General features: G+C 42.0%; 1 protein-coding gene and 1 non-coding gene across 2 annotated transcripts in view; both read right to left on the bottom strand.

The window, feature by feature from the left end:
• Positions 1-7,948: 7,948 nt before the first annotated feature.
• On the bottom strand, positions 7,949-8,055 carry LOC118014649. The gene has a single exon (XR_004680340.1). It is a non-coding gene; the product is annotated as a U6 spliceosomal RNA (small nuclear RNA).
• A 6,148-nt stretch (positions 8,056-14,203) lies between these two features.
• The window catches only part of XPR1 (xenotropic and polytropic retrovirus receptor 1), a 242,984-nt gene continuing 235,696 nt past the window's right edge, over positions 14,204-21,491 (bottom strand). The window contains exon 15 of the mRNA XM_035010567.1: positions 14,204-20,077. Within this exon, the coding sequence (XP_034866458.1) occupies positions 20,017-20,077 (61 nt within the window). The 3' untranslated portion in view covers positions 14,204-20,016. The remainder of the gene's footprint in view (positions 20,078-21,491) is intronic.

Here is a 21,491-nt window from a genome sequence, read left to right as displayed (position 1 = left end):
GAAATAAAAAATGACGACCAAGATTTGAGTAAAAGGAAGCTCATTCAGCATTATTTATAGTAGCAAAATATTGGAACAACCCAAATGTCCAACTAGAATAGAAGTTATGCTATCTCTATAAGGTAGAGCATTATGTAGCCCTTAGAAGTAAACTCTATTTTGAAATGTGAAATAGGAATATGCTCATGCAACAGTGTTAGGCAAAAAAGCAGAATATGAAACAGAATATTACAGTTTGATTTTAAGTATATAAAACATGCATGTGAAATCAGTAAATAGCTACATTTATACTTACATATCTATATATAAAATAAGACAGAAAATACATCAAAATATTCATCTCTGCATTTTGGGGTCTGGGTAAATTTTTTCTTTATACTTTTTGATATTTTCAGGCTTTTTACAATGTTCCATTTTCATAAGCAGAAAAGAAGTCATTATAATAAATCATAAAATGAATTTAGAGAAATAACTTTTCTTTTTAAGAGTATCAATATTCCCTCTGCCATTTAACTTTAGGGCTCAACTTAGCACCATCTTCTTTCTGCAACCCTCAAATAAAGGAAGTGGTTCTTCAAAATGGATCTCATTTAATGAAATCCACACCAGTAATATGGTTATTTTTATTTTTACTTACGATTGTTTTAAGTTTACCAGCTCAGTAAGCATCCTCCCTGATTTGTGGTGTTGTCCCTTGCAGGGAACAGGATTAAAGTCTCCTGGGCATCAGGGAGATAGGAATGGGTAAACAGTACTCCACAGTGGAGCAGAGATAAGCAGTCAGTGAAATATACCTCAGCCCTGTGGGTCAGATCCTATTCCTAGGTGGGGTAGGGGTTAGATACTACAGTCAATCATTATTTTATTCGATAACTCTCTTTCTTATTGTCCATCTCTCCTTCGAAAACGTAAGCTTTATGAGGGCAGACTCTGTCCCAACTTATCATTGTGTCTTTAGCCCCTAGAAAACACTGTGCAATATGGGTTTCAAAGTGGTCACATAAGAAAAGAATGTAAAAATCTCGCTAATAACTTTTCATATAGATTACATGTTGCAGTGATAGTATTTTGGATGTATTAAGTTAAATAAAGTATATTATATCTAATGCTATATGTAAAGACATGTAATTTATGCATTTTTAGAGTATGGTTATTATATGTATTTTGAAATTACATACAGGGCTTGTGTTTATGGCTTGCATTGGATTTCTACTGGACAGACCTGCCCTAGAATATTGCCTGGCACATGGTAGGCACTCAGTTAATATTTGTTGACTAGATTAACAATAATTAGTCTTATATTATTGTTGTAGCTAACGTTTCTTTTTCTTTTTTTAAAGATTCTATTTTGAGAGAGAGCGAGAGCACAGAGCACAAGTGGGGAGGGGGGTAAGAGAGGCAGAGACAGAGGAAGAAGCAGGCTCCCTGCTAAGCAAGGAGCCCAATGTGGGACTCGATGTGAACTCGATCCCAGGACCCTGAGATCATGACCTGAGCGGAAAGTAGACGCTTAACCGACTGAGCCACCCGGGCGCCCCAGAGCTAACATTTCTTGAATGCCAATATGCGAAAACTATGCTAAGTGCTCCATATGCTTCATTTTACAGAATATTCTCAACAACGCTCATCAGTAAGAACTCATACTTCTAGGTGGAGCAATGAGGAGTAGAAGGGTCAAGTAACCTGCAGGATAGTAGGTGGTGGAGTCAGGACTCAGACCCAACATGAGTAAGTGGAGGAGACCAAGCTGAACCACTGTCTGCCTCCAAAGACCGCACCCTTTAGCCACTCTTCTCTACTGAGTTCCTGAATCTCCACGAAGTCTCCGGCAACTCCAAGAGCCTTGCACATGCAGTCATTCAGTTAAAAACTATGTTAATTCTGTGGAGGTTTATTCAAGAAAAATGTTCAAAGGAAGCAACGTTGCTCATTCTAGCTCCGAATGAGTTTTCCCTTTATGTAAAAACAGCTATAATCTTTGCAAGTGCATAGTGATTGTGCCCTGCCCCTAAGTGCCAGGGCCCAGGGTTGCAGGATTTAAGAGACTGTGACTCCGCCCCTTTTAGAGCGGTCTCTTCCTTCAGCTTCCATGACCTCGCTCTTTCCTGGTTACCCTCACTCATTTCCAATTGCTCCTTCTTGACTCTTCTTCCTGCCCCTGGTCTGTCCCCTGGAGCTCTTCCCCCCACTCTTACATTGTGTGGGCTTCCAGAGGGACATAATCTAAATCCAAGACATCCAAGCTGTCCCCCTCTGCATGCTGAAGACCCCCACTCTCCACGCTCATGAGGTGCCCAGCAGATATGTATCAAGTTCCTACTATGTGCTACATAACTGGGTGGAGGACACCCCACCTGTTCAGATACTTCACATTTGACCTGGTAGGATCCAAATGGATCATCTTCCCCTTCTCTGAATCTTCTCCCAGAGAATGGCATCATCAATCACCCAAGCCAGCAACTTGAGAAATTTTCTCTCCTTCACCTTCCAAGACAAGAATGCTGCCCCTTTCCCTTCTCTTAGAGGAATCTCCTCTCCCATCTCCCCTGCCTCTATCTCAGTCTGGAGTAGTGGGATCTCCACTGCAGAACTGAACCCACCTCCAGCCTGGTCTCCCTGCTCCAATCCTGTCTCTCCCTACACCCACCTGGTGATTTTTCTAAAACCTTGTGAGCATAGTCCTCGTGAGCAGTGAAATGTGGTCCCCAACTGGCTCACAGTGCTGAGAGCTCCTCAACCCACCTTCTCCAACTTTGTCTCATAGCCTCCCAATTCCTGTACACACCCCACACTCCATTCACATCACCCTGGAGTTCACGTTCCATGAACACGTCTGCATACTCCCTACCTGGAGGGTCCTTCCTGCCCCACCTGGAAGGTCCTTCCTTCTCTACCTGGGAGACCCTCATGATCAACCCCTAGCCAGAGTAATACCCCTTCCTTGTGTCCTAACACCATTCATTACGGGGCCTTTTGGGTGAGTTCATTTCTTTGTCACCTCTGTGAGTCCTTAAACTCTAAGCAGAGGTTAAGTCCTGAGCTTTGGAATCAGCCCACTTTGCATTTGTCAGTCTAATTCACAAGACAAACCTAGGAATTGATATTATCCTTCCCATTTTATAGAGGAGTACACCGAGGCTCAAAGAGACTAACTACTTTGCCCAAGGTTCCCCAGCTGGTAAGCGGTGGTCCCAAGACATCACAGATTGTCTGGGAACTAATTTGGTGGAGGGTCAAGCTCAGGTCTGGGAATAAGCTTGATTGAATGAGACGAGGGTAATGAGGATGGTGGAAATGCATGTACTTGTTGAAGAGACCCTGAGGAGGTTTTCACTCGGGGCTGATGTGCTGGGGTCCTGGACTGGGGGCACCGCTCCCCACATCGCCCCTCCCACGTCCACAGGGGTGTGAGTTCAACACCGTCACCCGCCTCCATCCTCCTCTTGTGGAAGGCGGATGCCAGCGAGTCCACGGAGCGGCACTGCGTAGCCTGTAAGTCAGCCCCCGACAAGCCTCCCAAGTCAGATTTTAGAGGAAGATGCCAAGACCCAAGGAGGCCTAGGAATTTGCCCACAGTTAAGAAGGCTGGTGAGCGACCCAGTCCCCAGCCCCACTCCAGGCTTGGAAACCACACACCTGGCTGTGTCTGCCTAACAGGGAGAGTCCCATGCACGGCCCCGCCAGACTGCTACTCTCAGATAGGCGCCCCCCGCAAGAATGCTTCCCTCTCCGCTCGGAGCCACATCCCCAATGCTCAAAGGGAAACAAGGCTTGAGTCGGGTGTGGTCACCTAAGGCAAGAGGACAGCGACCCGCCGTGCCCCTCCCACACTCCGAGGGGCAGGCAGGGAGGGGGGAGGATCTGGTTTGGCCAGGGGAGGTCTAACCTGGCCAAGCAGAGTGGCTCGGTGTTGGGTGGGAGGGGTCTCCCCAGAAGCTCGGGAGCTGCTTTGGGCAGAGGGGAAAGACCCTACATCCCAGCTGCAGCAGGACCATTGCCCAGGAAAGGCCCAGCTCTTCATTGTTCTTGTTGGCATCCGGTCTCTGGAGTGAATGTCTGAGGCTGTCTGAAAAGGGGGCCCAGTGCCTGTTTATCTTGCCGCCTGCAGCCCCTAGAACACGCCCCAGGCTAGCGGGCACATCAGCCCGGAGCCCCGCCAAGCCTTCGCTCCTAGCTGCAGATGCCGCTTCTCCAGCTCTGGAGCGCAGTGGGCGCTCTCTTCTTCCTGGGCACACCTTCCCCGAAGACCCCTGGGAGTCGCTGGCCCAGGTCTCTCTGGCCCGGGATGCCGGCTTGCAGGGGCCGGTCTGCCCGGCTCTTCCTGAGTGCAAGGTATCTTTGCAGCCTCTCTGCTGCGGATGGGTGCCTTAGAGCGAGGATGACCTGGGGCCTCCAGAGCGAAGCCCTTTCTAGCACCACAGCTGTGCCATTCCTCGCCCTGTGGTCCTGTGGGGTTCCTGCCTCCCGGGTCCCTCCTGCCGCCACCAGCCTGGGAGATTTTGCGGAGACACACATGAACCTCAGAAGCAGCTTCTCTCAGAGCAGAATTCCCTCCATGGTCTGTGGTCCCCTGCTCATTTTTTCCCAGGGTTAAATTAAGGTACATGGTGGGTGAGGTATGGAGGGAAAGACCCAAGTTTGCAAAGTCCGGGATTAGACTCTAGCAACCTGGAATCAGCTCTGGCCTGGTCACTCCCTGGAGTTCAGTTTCTTCATCTGGAAATGGTGGACGGGACTCACAAGTCCCAAACTAATGTTCCCCAGAACCCCAGGGTTCCATGAGGCATTAATAGGTCTCCTATGAAAAAGAGAATTCGGGTCCCATAAGTTTGGGTGATAATATATGCTATCTCATCCTCCCAGCAGGTCATTAGGCCCAAAGGCATTTCAAAGGCTCAGGGAAGTCCTGCAGTGAAAACAAAACTAAACTAAACTAAACCAGTTTACCTTTGTTTAACCCTGCCTTTCTCACAAGTAATTCACCATGGAAGCCCTTTTCCTCAAAATAGCAGTCAACATCCTGGGACACCCTGTTGGGACAACCTGACCAGATAACCTCTCAGGTTTCTTGTTGCCAGGATAGGCGAGGCCTCTCCACCCCGGGGCCGGGAGCAGGCAGCGAGTGGCTCTACAGCAAATTCCAAGATCCCACAGAAAGGTCCACACTGCACGTAGAAAAGGCTCCCTCAGGGGCAAGTGGCAGTCCCTCCCAGCTCTATTTTATTTTTTTTTTTTAGAAAATCTACTGCTAGGAATTAGAGACCAAGAGGGGGAGACTTTAAAAAAAAAAAATCTCATTTTTTTACTCTGATTCTTTGTCAATTTGATGACGTTGGTTCACCTTAAGACTAACAGCCTTGGTTTGCCCATCTGTGAAAAGGGACTAGGGAAGCTTCACTGGCGCCCACTCAATGTTAGCCCTCAGAAGTCCACAACCTGGGGTCCCCCAATGGGGAGAAAGGCCTAAGCTGTTTCCAATATTCTAAGAAGTCTAATGGAAATTATGCATTTACCATGAGACTTTAAAAAAAAAAAATCTCATTTTTTTACTCTGATTCTTTTTCAATTTGATGACGTCGGTTCACCTTAAGACTAACAGCCTTGGTTTGCCCATCTGTGAAAAGGGACTAGGGAAGCTTCACTGGCGCCCACTCAATGTTAGCCCTCAGAAGTCCCCAACCTGGGGTCCCCCAAATGGGGAGAAAGGCCTAAGCTGTTTCCAGTATTCTAAGAAGTCTAATGGAAATTATGCATTTACCATGAGAAGTGTCTTTGCTTTTGACGGGTATTGTATCAACTCAGTATGGCAATGCTGGTTGTTGAGCAGACAAGGATTATTATGCAATAGATATGGTTGGTTTGTTAGACAATTTTTTTTTTTTTTTTTTTTACAAACTTAGTGTCTGTAAAAGTAATAAAAAGATCAGCTGGTGATGAAAAGGTAAAGAGCTCCTGACTCAAGAGCTTGGGCCCCAGAGCAGTTTAAAAGTGCTGTGGTGGAGAGCAAAGGGGTGGAGGGGACCCCGGGGGAAGTAAGGGTGTCCCCGAGGGGTTCCTGGGGGAGACCCGGGGTTGTGTATGAGAGCGTGTGACGTGGTTGTGACACACAGCTTGGCCTTTCAGAGCCCACTGGGGAAGGATCTCCGCGGGCCGAGACAGGGCGGGGGGTACCACCTTTACTGAGCTGAGCGGAGCAGAGCCCATTCAAGCGGGCTCACCGATCCGGCCAACGTGGATTCTGTGCAACTTCTTAGCCTTTTGGCAGTGCCAATGTCTGAGGGCTTTCAAACACTTGGACGTTCTGATTTTATATGTGCAGAGCCCTGACCCCTTGAGCCCCGCATCACCTCTTCACAAGCTGCCACATCTAGAGGTAGTCTGTGCGGTTCAGGGCTCTTTACTCTTCCCTCCAAGATGCTGTTCACTCAGAATCGCCTCACTAGTTTCTTGTTCTCCTTTCTTCCCTTGGGCCCCATTGCCCAACATTTCTCCCCCAACATCCAGCTCCATTTTGGTACCAGCCTTGGGAGCTGGGCCCACAAGACTTCTCTCTCCCCCAGGAAAGCAGCGGTGAAAATCAGGGTTGGTAGAACCTTACGCATCACCCAAAGGTGGTTAGCTTTTTCTAACTCTTCAGAGCACCTAAGATAACAAAGTCTTTCCCTTGTTAATATTGATATTGTTAATAATATCTCTTGCTAAGAATTGGGCCATATCTGTGAAAATTTAGAGGAAACAAGAGGACAACTGACAGGGGATTCCATCTGCCCCAGGACCTAAATCAGACTGCTGGCTTTAACTAAATGACTAAAGCTGAAAAGGATTTTTCTCTAGGGTATTTGAGAACAAAGCATTTTGTTGTGTGGATTTTAAAAAATTATGTCAAATGACTTGATAAATAAATGCATAATTTGGGGTGGAGGAGTTAGCCGTTAATTAAACTGTAGGGGAAAACGTGAAAGACATCGCATTTATTTGTAAATTTCAGGATTCCAGATGTCTATATATTTGTGTTTTGGATTCTCTTTGGAATAGGTTGTAATATGTTACTGGTTCTCTCCTTCATTAATGACTTAAATAAAATCTCTGACATGTGTTCATTTTATAGCTATATGAGAGGTATGATTATGCCCTCCTTTAAAAATCATCTTTTGACATATCCATTGAGAAAGGGCCATGTGAAGACACAGCAGGAAAGTAGGCATCAGCAAGCAAGGAGAGAGGCCTCTGGAGTAACCAAATCGGCTGATGCCTTGATCTTCCAGCCTCCAGAACAAGAAAAAATAAATTTCTGTGGTTTAAGTTACACTGTGCATACTATTTTCTTATGGTAGCCTTACCAGACTAAGACTATATACCCAATTTGTTCATCCATTTATCTATTGATGGATATTTTCTTGTTTTCAGTTTTTGACAGTTATGAATAAAGCTGCTATTAACATTCATACACAAAAAATTATCTTTTGATGAATTTATTCAACTTATTTATTCAACTAATATTTCCTAATGTAAACTAGGCATTATGGTTGGACACCCAAGATAGAAAAATAGATAGCATCCTAGCCCTAGAGAACAGTCTAGTATGGGGAATGTGAAGCGGTAGGTAGACTGACAAGTGACCAGATTTAGTAAAGATAAGGAGTGCTCTATTACTCAGCAATTTAAAAAAGGATGAGATCTTGCCATTTGCAACAACACAGATGGACCTAGAAGGTATTATACTAAGTGCAGTAAGTCAGAGGAAGAAAAATACCATGACTTTACTTCTGTGTGGAATCTAAGAAACAAGAGAACAAATGAAAAAAGCAGAAACAGACCCCTAAATACAGAGAACAAACTGATGGTTGCCAGAGAAGAGGGGGTGAGCGGATGGGCAAAATGGGTGAAGGACAGTGGGAGGTATGGGCTTCCAGTCATGGCATGAAGAAGTCATAGGGATGAAAGGTACAAATAAGGCATATGGCCAATGATAATGTGTGTCATCCTTGCGCAGGGGCCATGCTAATCTTCTCTGTATCGTTCCAATTTTAGTATATGTGCTGCTGAAGCGGGCACTGGCCAATGATAATGTAATAGTGTTTGTGGTGACAGAGGGCAGCTACACTTGGGGAGAGCACAGCATAATGTGTAGAGTTGTCCGATCACTATGTTACACACTTGAAACTAATGTAACATTGTGTGTTGACTATGCTTCAACTTAAAAAGTAAAAAAAAGGCAAGGAGCACTCTAATGGGGGGGCTACTGGTGGGATAAATATAGGGGTGTGGTAGTCTTCTTGAAGGAGTGAAGTAGAGCTTCCTGGCACTGCCTGAGCAGGTGAAGAACAAGAGGGGAGAATTCTCTGCAGAATCAGCCTCAGGCACAGAGGCGGAGAGACATGCCTTCCTGGAGCTTCCATTTTGAAGAGAGAGAGAGATGAGGGTGGACCAGCAGATGGGTCAGATTCCAAAGGGCCTCGTGTCCTACAATGCACAGAGCTGATTGTAGGTAACGTTTAAAATTACAGAAAAGAGTACAATTTTATTTATTTATTTTTAAAGATTTTATTTATTTATTTGACAGAGAGTGAGAGAGCACAAACAGGGGGAGTGACAGAGGCAAAGGGAGAGGGAGAAGCAGGCTCCCCGCTGAGCAGGGAGCCCGACACGGGGTTCGATCCCAGACCCCTGGGATCATGACCTGAGCCAAAGGCAGAGGCTTACCCACTGAGCCACCCAGGTGCCCCAAGAGTACAGTTTTTGACTTCTCAGATCTCCTGACATACACAGGAGAATAAATAACCTGGTCCAATAAGTCGTTGATGATTTTGAGTCACTGGTGAAATGACATGGTCGGGTGGGTGTTTAAAAAAAAAACAAAACCAAACAACGTTCCAGACTGTAGCGGGAAGAAGGATTAGAAGCAAGGGGACTAGCACTTCAGGGTAGATTTTCCAAAAGAAGGCAGTGAGAGGGAGTTTGGGGGTGGACGAGCTGTGGAAGTAAGGGAGAGAAGCAGGGTGAGGCAGGGAGAAGTTGAACTGCAGCGCAAGGCTGACAAAACCTTGGCCGACCCAGCATGGAACTCTGGAGCGAACATCGTCCCTCTGAGCGTTGTGTGTGGGGACAAGATGGCTGCGCCTTTATGTGGATTTGTCTAGTCACGGAATGTGCATTGCCCCAGGAAGGGCATGGTTTTGGGTGCAGCAGCTCTCCACCACCGAGGGAGACCCTGAAGGAGCTGTCCGACCCTGCTTACGGGGCCCCCACAGCCGTACCCCATGTCTATGAAACAAGTCCTTCCTTGGAAAGAGGTGTGGACGGTGTGTTTCTGTGAGCACTATAGTTCACTCCTTGTTCCACTCAGTTTGTTTTCCCTACATGTTCTGGCAGCAGTTCTTCCCGAATGGCTCAGGTCATTTCTTCCCAAGAAACTCAGAAGGGGGAAGTTAGTAGGATGAGCCAGCCCGGAATGGTGCAGTTGGATTCTCGGTCACAGTTGACGCTCATCCGTTCTAGAAGCCTCTCCTCATCGGTTACCGTTTCTCCTGGCTTCACAGGCTAGTCTGATACGACCGAGACCTCATCTCTAGGGGACCTGAGCCCCTTTGCAAGCTGAGGTTTCTATAGCTCTCCATTTACTGTCACTGTTGGGCAAGAGAGCACCAAAGGTGCCCAAGTCACCTGTTGTTAAAAGGTAATTTTTTTTTCAGAAAAGAAAAATTAGGACTCTCAGACACAAAGATGGATGAGATATGTGTATATATACAAAATTTAAGAAAGTCAAAAGAGCACAAGCATATTGGCATTAAGCGATATTGGGATGAATTGCAAGTAGAGATAAAAATTTTTTCTGCAGTGGGAAATAAGTCAATTAAAATCACCACAAGACAAGACAGAATTTACATATAATTACCTACAATTTATCAAAATGTTGAAAAATAACTTGAAGATGAGGAACACGACCAGAATCTGATAATCTGGAAAGGTATGTTATAAATGATGCATAGTGTCCACTGAAACACATTTTTTCTACACCTGGGTGCCAAACATAATCTTCCCATGTCAGTGGATGGAACATTCTATAAACCTTCATATGGTGGTGCTGGTTGAGTCTCTGTGGTCAGGAAAGGCAAGGCCAACCCATGACCTGAATATGTACCTATTCTTCTGAGAACAAAGAATAGATTTCTGAACTTTCCAGGATGGAAAGGGCCCAATGTAGTCAAACTGCTACCAAGTGGCTGGTTTGTCTCTTGAGGAAGACCAATCAATATGGTGCTCTACTGGGGACTCTGTTGGTTGCTGCTGTAGGCAGGACAACTTTAATGGCAACAGAGCCAAATTATCTTTGGTGAGTAAGAGTCTATGCTGTTGGCCCATGAATAACCTTCATCTCTGCTCCCACATTTTGTTCACGTTTCCATTGTGCTGACACTGGAGTGGCCCGTGATAGAGGCTGGCTAAGGCCAGTGGGCTGAGTCATCTGTCTACTTGATTTAGTTCTTCACCAATGGTAGATGCTCTCTGGGGATTTGAACATAGGATACAAAGATTTTTCTCCTTCAGGTCCACTTCTTTAAGTTCATCCACATACCTCCATCCCAGACCCCTTATCCCTAATTTTCCTGTTTTTCCTCATCAGCTAGCCAGGCCATTTGCCACTATATATTCTAACCTTGGGACACTTCTTTTTTCTACACTAAGTGGGTGACCCAGTGCACTACTCACAGCTCTGAATATTGGGAGGATTTTCTCTTATTACTGTCTTTTAAGCACCCCGCCCCCCACCCCCTCCCTGTGTGAGGTTGTAGTGTAACTCTATCCAATTTCAGCTTGCACTCACATACAGAGTTGACCCATCCATGAAACAACCCGGGGTTTTTCCTCCTCTTTCAGTTGGTCTTACAGGATGCCTCGTCCTGCCAGAGATGTGCCCAGGAAGAGGACCTCCTGGGCAATCGTGGTAGATGAGAGGGGGTCTGGATTACCTGCTCATGCAGCCTGCTTGTACCCTCTCATCCTGTTGGTACTCAATCCTGGAGGTACCACTTCCACTTTATGATGGACTGTGGCTGAGCTAGTCTCATTGGGTCTTAGAGGACCCTGCATTTGATGGGCAGTTTTAGCCACAAAGTTACTTGGTGACTTTCTCTCTACCAGGGCCTACTAGCAGGTTAGGAGTTGTTTTCCAAAGGCATACAATTCTTCAGTGCAGATGGCATGGCCTTGCAGCAGAGCCCTGGGGGCTTGCATTGTGATTTTCCCTCACTGGAGCTTGCCACAAACTCCACGTGGTGTCCTTACTTACCACCGTACCTCTAATCCCATGAGGTCTGTCAGAGCATATGGATCTGGATTGTCTGCATGGTAGCCTGAGCTGGCTGCAGAGGTCTTTTCTGCTCTGGGACTCAAAGTTGGCTGCCTTCTATGTCACAAGATGCATGAGTTAGAATAGTTTCTCTAGGTATTGAATATGCTGACTCAAGAACTTGAAGAGGCTTACCAGGCATGTTTCCTTCTTCATAGTGAGGTACAAGGTGCAATAATTTGTCTTTTGTTTTGCAGATGTCCTTGTTACTGGACCTGATTCCTGGCCTTCTGAAAAGGTTAGAGTTGTGGTAGGCTCCTGAATTATTGCAGGGGTTAGTGCCGACCCTCTGGAACACACGTCTTCTATAAAGGTCTCCAGCAAGCTAGCCACCTCTTGCTCATCTGACCCTATCAATATAATATCATTGATGAAATAAAGGTGTTATTCTGTGGATGTCCAACTGGTACAAATATTGAACTCAATATGGCCTTGGAGCAAAACTATTAAGGTCTATTATTTCCATGGAAATGTGAATTGTTTCTGATCTTTTGTTTTGACTGAAAGAAAAAAGAATGCCTTCACCCAGTCAATGGTTGTAAACTATACACTTGAGGTGGTATTGATCCGGTCTAACAAAGATATCACACCTGGCACTCTGCTTGCAACTGGGGTTATTATACTTGAGATTGTGATAGTTTAGTGACCCTTCCTACTCCATGTGGTTTCCTTCAGGGACCAGACTGGTCAAACTAGTAAGAATTGAGAGGAGGAGATGAATAGAATGTGGTAATACATCTCTATTATCTTCTCCCCACAATATGACTTTACATTTATTTATGCCTGGGGGGGGGGGGGAAGGTTAATTTGAGAGACTTGCACTTGGCCTTTTCCAGTATGATAGCTCTTATTTTGCAGACCAAGGATGCAAAGTGGGGTTGGACCAACTGCCAAACAGGTCATTCCAGTTATATATTAGCAGACTGAGTAACTGACCACTGAGTGGGTCCATGGGAGCTGAGGATCTCTGTAAACTGGACATTGGTCAGGACTACATTTGTTATCTGGCCCCCATAGGACCCACTCTAACATGGGGGCCATGATAATTCAGGTCTTGGGCCATCAGTGACAACTCATGCCCTATGTTCAACCATCCTCAAATATCTGGGTATTCCCTTTACCCTAATGTGTAGTTTCCTAATCATTATTGTGTATACTTGCCATGATATTGCAGTGTTTTCCCTCCTGTGGACCCAGCCATCTCTTCTGTCAGCAGTTCTGGGTCTGAAAACTGGCGCGGTCAGCTTCAGAAATTGGGCAAGGGATTGTGACTTTTTATTAGGGCAACGGCCTCAGCTTTGAAATTGTCCATCATTGACTTCTGCTAGTATAAGCTCAGTAGTACAAGCTGGGTAACTGCCCATCTATTTTGTCTCTAGGGACTCTGTTGTCAGAATTATTCTCGTAACTCTCTGTGGTTCTGACCCTCTCAGCTGCCACTGTGACCTTGCAGTCAGGAGTGATTGTGACTTCCTGGCTTTGGGTGGTTTTATGTCGCCACCTGGCTCTGTTGTTTCAGAGTCCTATCATCCCCGTTGCTATCAGCCAACATTGTTCTGTAGTGATGTCTTTATAGAAGAGTCATCTTTGAATTTTTAGTGATGGTAGTGCACCTCTGAACAGTGTATGCTTCAGGACCTTTGTCCATGGTGTGTCCTCTTGGCCTTCCAGCCACAGTATATCCACCATTCCCACTTCCCTGAGACTTTTAGCTCCACCCTTCACTGTCTGCCAAGGCAATTCTGGAATTTTAACTCTGCTCAACATTGGCCATCAGTTTTTCCATGTTTCTAGGAGCCATGCTAGTAACAAGTTTGCACCAACTCCTGGAATCTTTGCTAGAGAATTAAATTCTGTATCTTGTGGAGCACTTCCAAGTCAAAAATTCTTCTCAATCTTATATTCTGGCTCCTTTCTTCATTCTTAGGATCTCCTCCAACTCCTATCAGTACCTGTATACTATCTTATGGTTCTTTTAGTGTATAGTCCCTATCTTCCCTTAACTGGCCCAGCATGTCCCCAGCTGAGTTATGAGGATCCTGAGTGGTGCCATGTGTTGTCTTGCACAAGAGAAGCATCTTTAATATTTCCCATTTTGGAGTAGGGATGGGGAGTGCTAGTGAGGATTATGGGGAAATAGGTCTATAGATTCAGACTTTGCCCAGGGGCTTGTGGAGTTAAAATCTTTCGCGGGGAGGGGATCCAACTAGATGTTGCATCTGATGTGTACGATTTTCCCAATGAGGACCCTGACCTTGCATAACAGACCTGCCTTGGTTGTCTGTCTTTGAAATTCTGCTACTCTATTTAAAGTCCTGATTGGTCTTCATTTTCTCTTCTTTCCCGTTGTCTCCTACTGTAGGAAATGAGAATACTGTATGCAACTAAAGAGGCCCTCTGTTTCCATATCTGGCTTTCAGGTGCCTGATACTTGCCCTCAGCTGTTCATTATCCTTCTGTAGGCATCAGTGACACTTAGAAAAGCCATCCAATCTCATCATCCTATAGCTACTGTCCCCTCTCTACATGGATATGTAGTGATAACAGGAGTCCAGCTCTCCAAAACACAACTAAACATACTATTCACATAATACTTACGATTCTGTGTGAGTAGAAAAAAATGAGCTGTTGTATCAATCCATTAGATGCCTAATACTACCTAAAGACAAAAGGCCATTTAAGATTATTTTTTAATTTAGTGAGTTAGAAAATGTTTCATCCTTGAAATATGTTTGCCCTAAACTCCTATATATGTTAGTCTTAAGAAGAATCATATTCAGGAATCCAAGAAACCCAGAGAGAAAAACACGCAATCACACGAGCCATTCGCCAATGACAAAGGAGTCAGCAAACTGTTGGAAAACAGAGCTTGTAATAATGAAAAAAGGACAGAGTTTGTAATCAATCACTTATTTTCTTTTAAAAACACATAACCACATTAACTTTTTGCTTTATACAACCATCTAGAAACTATAAAACAGTACCACATTGTGCATTTAACCTACTTATCAAGAAGGGAACTCCACACATTTTAAGAATTCTACCCATATAAGAAGGAAAAAGGAGACAGCTAATAGCATAGTCACAGATACAACATGAGTCCAAGCAAGCATCAATTCTTTGACGTCACCTTTTCCATTTACCAGAGTGGAGAGAGTAAGAAAGAAAGCAAGGGAGAAAAAAGAGGGAAAGAAGCACCCACAGAGGACTAATCACATTCCATAGTTACTTTTGACAACTATAGCTCAGGGTTTCATAGAATAGTATCATTTGACCAACACAATGTGGTAGGGGGTGAAGGAAACATGAGTAGAGGGAGAGGGTTTGAAAAGACAGATACATTTTACACCCTATTCTCCTCCTAAATAGTCTTCATTGATACAAGCTTCTGTGCTAATCCAGAATATAGCAAGAAATTAATCTTAATGTGATAAAGCTTCAATTATGCTCTTTTTGCAAATGTGAGTGGCTCACAATTTTACTTTACACTTCAAAAGAATAACAATGTCATGATCAATTACAGGATTCTTTCAGGATTCCCCACAATCTTTCTCCCTATTCCCACCATGCTGGTGTTACAGGACAATCAGGGAAGTCTGGGTAGGAACATCAGGAAGTTTGGTTAGTGAGATGGAATCCTTGCTCTTTCTTATAAATCCACACCTTTCTGGTAGTAAGTCTTCTCTCTGATTTGTGGTGGCATAGAAGAACTAAGGTAATATGGTGGAAGTAGAGTCAAGTAACTGGTTTTGAAGGTATACAAGATGAGACTGTAATTAGCAGACACACTGAATCCGAGGCAAACAATTGGTTATTTGATTGTCCTCCTCAGGTTGATGGCACCATAAAAAAACTGAAGGTGGCTTTGATATACTAATAAAATAAACCAAAGGTCTGCTACAAGGAAACGTATTTTAGATGAAAATTAGTATAATGATTCTTTTCACTTCAGTTTTGTCCCTCTCACTTCCTCTTCCACTGTAAGTAAGCAAATACATTCTGGAAGGTTGTTTTTAAGGGGTAACTCAGTATCAGAGTTTTGTCAATTTCATACAAGAAAGGCCATTATTAAGTGTACCAGTCAGGAGGCTCATCTCCATTCCCAAACTTCTCATATTGCTTAAATTAAGCTCTTTCCAATCTAATGAGATGATTTTACTTTTTCATGTGTGGTGAGTAGAATGTGGTTTAATGCTGGTTAAATCACTGGTCTGTAGCACTGACCATTACAAATTTCTTACGCTCTAATATAATCAATTCTATCCCACATGTGCTCTGACACTGTACAGATTGAAAATGTAATGCAGAAAGTTAGCTTTTAAGATTTACTATCAAGACTGATATCTGAAATGTAGAAATGTTTTTAAGTATTTGTAAAATCTCATTTTAACTCTCCTAATCATCATAAGCAAGAAATAAAAATAAAATTTATGCATCATAAAATGAACAAGGCTGATAAATCTGACTTATTCTTCTTCACCTTTTTCTGAAGTCTACCGTAACTTGTATTGTCTTAACCTAGTGACTAGATCTTATATGTAATGATCCTGGCTTATTTATTAGATCTGAGAAAAGTGTGGCAATTTTGTAGTTGAAAAAGCCATAGATTCAACATGATTTTTTTTTTTTAAATCTGAGAAGGAATCTTAATTTAAAAAATTTAAATATGTTATATAACAAGAAGTACTTATTTTCTGAGACAGGCAAATTTCATGCAAATTAAGGAGAACTGTATTCTGAAATTTGTTTACCAAACAGTGCAATCACTTCCAAGAATTTTAAGTTTTTGAATAAAATAATGCCATGGATAAGGTTATTTTCTAAATTAGTTTCCTTAAGTTAAGAAGTTTTCCTAGTCATTGCTTGGGAAATTGCATTTGGGCATTATTTCCTGAATAATGCAAAATAATGGGAGAAAAAAATGATGGGAAAATAAAGGCAGGTCTCTACCAACAACATAACCACTAAAGGAGAGGCAGCGAGGCATGACCAATGCCACTGATTTCACACACTTTTTAACTGCCCTGCTTCTTGCTGCCACAATCCAACACCTTCCCGCTCTTCTCTGCTATCTCCACAATCATTTTATTTTTCTTTACCTAAATGTCTGTTCATCTGATGCCTGTACAACTCAGTAATAGGTTACTTGTTTTTTATTCTTAACTTGCCTTAGTTCACCTCTTAAAGGATGAACTTTCTGTAGTTATCATGAATGTACTTTGGTCAAAACATGGTGGAAGGATACCATAGATCAACAACTTACTTCTAGTAAAATCTATTAAAATCTTAAAACTCTCCATGTTGAAAATTTTGGGGAGTTGCAGATCCTGGGGGCCAGGCCCCATTTTCCTTCTTTAAGGGTCCATATAGGTTACTGTTACTGACTGGCCTTCTCTCACATCATTGCTTCTGACTCTGAAGTTAAGCAGCCTTCTTAAGGAGAAAAATGAGAGACACTGGAAAAGAAAGTTGTATATGGGTTTTCAACTTCTTTCCAATCTTAAAAATTACCAATATAACCTAATTAATGACTTAAATTTGATCATTCTATTGTCTCTCTATATGGTATGAACTCATCAAGGATTCCATTTTAATTGCATAGGCAGCTGTAAGTAGAGGTGCATATTTGTGAGTAGAAAATAAGCCACTTTTCTTTGTCTTCTGATTTCTCTACACACCAATGACTTTATTCTTTCATTTAATACTTCCTTTTTATTCCTTTGGTGGGTATTTAAAGTGATGATATAAACTGATTCTCAAATAAAACTAAAATTTCTCAACTTAAAATCAGATAAAGTTTTACCTTTGGTTAGATTGCTGCTTCTTTAAAATGACTCTGATATTAATTTCCTAAGAGTTCTGAGAGTTTCAGTATACAGATATCTCCAATAAAATATTAGGTAGGACATAGCATTGGCAACTGCTAGAGCATTTAAAACTTAGATGAGAAAAATGCACATTGCCTTTTTTTCAAGGAAGAAAATTTAAATGTTTACTCTGTCTCCCAAACTGCTTTTGATGAGGAAAAATCCTCTTTTCTCTTTACAGCTTTACCAGGCACATAAAGCTGTGTATTTAAATACTTATTTGAGCATCTGTCATGGTAAGCTGAAAGTTACATAAGTCTTATCATTCTTAAATAGACTATGCCAACAGGACAAACACATCAGAAAAGGAACAAATTCTAACACTGTATTATCTATGAAAAAATAATACTGATTAGGGCCTAGAATCGTAACAGTTGAAGAAAAATCAAATTGGCCATAGGATACACTGAAAGAAAAACAGTGGGGAGTTCAAATACTAGAAGTCAACTATAAGATTTTATGTGTGTCAGTATATAGTGTTACTAATAGAAAATGAAGTTGACAATTCAAATTGTTCTGGATACACATTAGTACCACCAGTTTTATTTGTACAAGAAATGACTGGTCCACTGGACTTATCCAACTCAGTAATAATTACTGTTATTTCTTGACAGACCAGTGATATTTCCCCCATAGTTTTAAAGTACAAAACAAAATAGTTAGAAAAAAAATCCCAAGTATAAATAATGCAACCTTTAATCTATTAAGGGTCACTAAATTGTTACCACTGATTATTATAAATTATTTAATTTATTTAAACTAAAAAAAAGTAATTAAACTTTTCCTCTTCAGTTTTGGGCCAAGGAACATGCTTGGCAAAACATAAAAAAACAACAAAAGCCAAAAATTTGTATGATTTTTCAGAAAAAAAATCTCAATTTGGAAAGGGAAAAAAACTTTGGAAGCTTGTCAGAATAAAAATGGAATAAACTCCTTGAAAAATGAACTATTTGTCAGTTAATTGATAGAATTTTGGTAGTAACAGTAACTTTACAGGTATGAGTGAAGACTTGCAATACAAGGCAGAAGAGCTGCTGGCCAAAGGGGTATTATAAGGGGCAGTAGCCATATATTTTCAAGACTAAGTTAAGTGATAATAATAGCTGCCCTTCCACTCATTTGTCTCTTTGCCTAAGATTAAGCTGAAAATGACAGAAGTGATTTACTTTCATGAATCCACTGATGTTGATGTTAGAATCTTCATCTGGATCTGGGGGGATGGGAGGATTAAAACATACTTCACTTTTTCCTGGTATTATATTAATTTTGCTAGATAATGAAATGCTCAATTTAATGCCAACTACACTCAAGGAAGCAAAATCCTTTAAGGTTTTGGGGCTTATATGGATGACTTAGGAACGTAGGAAAGAAATTAGACCAAGTAAAAATGGGCATTGTGCATAGACCATGAAAGTCTGAAATGTCTATAAGAAATATACCTTTTGTTTATGACCAAGTTTAGACCGAAAAAAATCTTAAAAGATTTTCTGTCATAGGAGGGCATGAAATCCAATGTTCATCCTTTAAAACTGCTGGGAGAAATGGCTGCCAAGGTCTGTTTTATTCATGTAATGTGACAGAAGAAGGATAGTTTGTTCTTTGCTCTCGCAAATATGGTTTCCCCAAGACAGACTTTTAATTTGATCAAATTCTGGCTAAAGCAAGTGACTTCAAAAGGAAAACTATCCAATAGGGTATAGGGAGTTTCTGAAATAGCTTTATCTTCTCCTTCAGAGTCAGTAAAGGTTATGCTTCAATTACCCTAAATAATGAAGCTCAATAAGGCATAACTTCAGTTGTTATGGTTGGGAGTATGGGCAAATATATTCCACATTTTTGTTCCTTGAAAAAGAAAAAAAAAAAGCATCTGGCCCTTAAGAAATTTCAGCCGGTTATGTGGAAGTATACAGATGCTTTGTTATGAAAGACATGCTCAGGATTGTAAAGCAGCAGCAACTTAAAAAATCAGTAATAAAACTTTGGCTTAAAAATTAAAAAAAAAAAAAGAAAAGAAAGAAAAGAAAAAGTCAAACTGGTGCAAGTTGTCTCATGAAAGAGGTACTGTGGACTAACCCTCAAATGCTGTCCGACATTAGCTTCCCGTCTTCTTTCCCTGTTACCACCTTCACTGCACAGGAGTTATAGCATTCTTTTATGGTTAAGTTTCATAAATAATGAGAAAACTATATGCAACAAATACATCATATTTCCCACCCACCCAGCAACCCTCCCCAAAATAAGAAAAGTTACATCAAATTAAAAAGTAGCTTCGTGAATGAAGGTACTGCTCTAAGTTGCACTTTCCCTGCAAGTGCGGCCAGTGCTTTTGCGCTGGGTATGAAGGAAAGGAAAAAATCTCCACATAAACTGACAAAAAATTTAAAAATCAATGTCCGGTTTCAACCAGTCAAAACCGGGCCCAGCGGAATCCGAGGTATCTCGGTACCGTCCCATCAGAGGGTCCTTGCAATGCCTGTTCTTCATCCTGATAGGTATCTGTGTCCTTGTGATTGTAAACAATCCATAAGATACTATGTTTTTGTTCCTTAAAATGTCCTCTGATTGGCAAAATGAAGTAAATATTTGTTTTAAAAATAGAAAATGAAAATTAAACCAGAAGAAAAGAAAAGAAACACAGTGAGCTTGTTTGGAGTCCATAGGATCCGATCTGGAAGAGCTCGGAAAATGTGTTATGTGTCTTCTCCTGTTTTCGGCTGGAAAGGTACTAGAGGTTGCGTTGGTCGAGGAAAGAATTGTAGAGTAGGAAAACCAAAGATGTTAATCTAGACTTCAGAGGATTCAAGTGTTAGCTTCATCATCTGTGTCTTCTATCAATACCTTAGTGTCACGAGCCTTGGATCTAGTGGAATAAGGGGGAAAAAAAGCATTGAGTCCATTATTAAAATACAAACATGTTCACGGTATTAGGTACATTTCCCATCTTATCACCATTAAAAGTACATCGTAAATGGTCATTATATACTGTACCCGATGGACGATTCCCGGAGTTTCATACTCAATTTTGGGTATTATTAGAAAAACATTAAGAAACTAGACTGCAACCAGAGGAAGGTAATAAGAAAAATCAGCCATAAAACATAATGAAATCTTGCCATTTGCAACAACATGGATGGACTTAGAGAATATAATGCTAAGTGAAATAAGTCAGAGAAAGACAAACACCATATGATTTCACTCACATGTCGAATTTAAGAAACAAAACAAGTGAACAAACCAAGGGGAAAAAAAAAAGAGACAAACAAAAAAACCAGACTCTTACATGCAGAGAACAAACTGATGATTGCCAGAGGGGACGTGGGTGGGAGGATGGGGGGAAATAAGAGTACACTTATTGTGATGAATGCTGAGTAATACACAGAAATGTTGAATCATATTGTATACCTGAAACTAATAAAACACTGCATATTAATTTACTTGAGTAAAAAAAGAAGATCTGAGTTTTGAGTACTGACTTTGTATGATGTACCTTTTTTTTTTTTTTTTAAGATTTTATTTATTTATTCATTAGAGACAGAAAGAGAGAGGCAGAGGGAGAAGCAGGCTCCCAAGGAGCAGGGAGCCTGATGCGGGACTCGATCCCAGGACCCTGAGATCATGACCTGAGCCAAAGGCAGACGCTTAACCATCTGAGCCACCCAGGCGCCCTGATGTACCTTTTTGAGTGTTAATCTTCATCTCTATAAAGCAGGAATAATAATACCCATTTCACATAATAGTACTCCTACTTCATGGAGACAGTGTCAATATCAAGTGAGAAAATGGATGCAAAAAGCATCAGTAAAGGAATTATGATGAGCATTGATAGAAATACTGCCATTTGAGGTACACATGGAACTAGGTGAGTAAACCAGCAGAAGATAAGACCTAAGGAGAGGCATGACAGTGGTCTTCAAAAAGTTGACAGGGTATGATGTAGAAGAGGAAGGAGACTAAGTTATGAGAGCCCAGCTAGGATCAACTGGTAAAAGTTACAGTGAAGCCTATTTCAGCCTAACATAAGCTATCCACCACGATAACCATCCAACAATAAAACTAGGTGCCCCATCTAGTTATAAACTTCATTATCACTGACAACTGTCATTAGCATAAGATGAACTAATCAGTAGAAGAGATTCCTGTACTAGATGAAAAACGGGATTTGATAATGTTAAAATAATCTGCAATTCATAAGCCCTATGAGGTACAAGTGGTACTTCGTGAAGTAGGTATCATTATTCCCCCTTGACAGAGGTAGAAACCAACATTCAAAAAGG

Source organism: Mirounga leonina, unplaced genomic scaffold, assembly GCF_011800145.1.
Source record: "Mirounga leonina isolate KUSES-001 unplaced genomic scaffold, KU_Mleo_1.0 Mir_154, whole genome shotgun sequence".
NCBI classification, from domain to species: domain Eukaryota; kingdom Metazoa; phylum Chordata; class Mammalia; order Carnivora; family Phocidae; genus Mirounga; species Mirounga leonina.
Note: the sequence above shows the minus strand (reverse complement) of the source record. Positions and strands in the feature narration are given on the sequence as shown.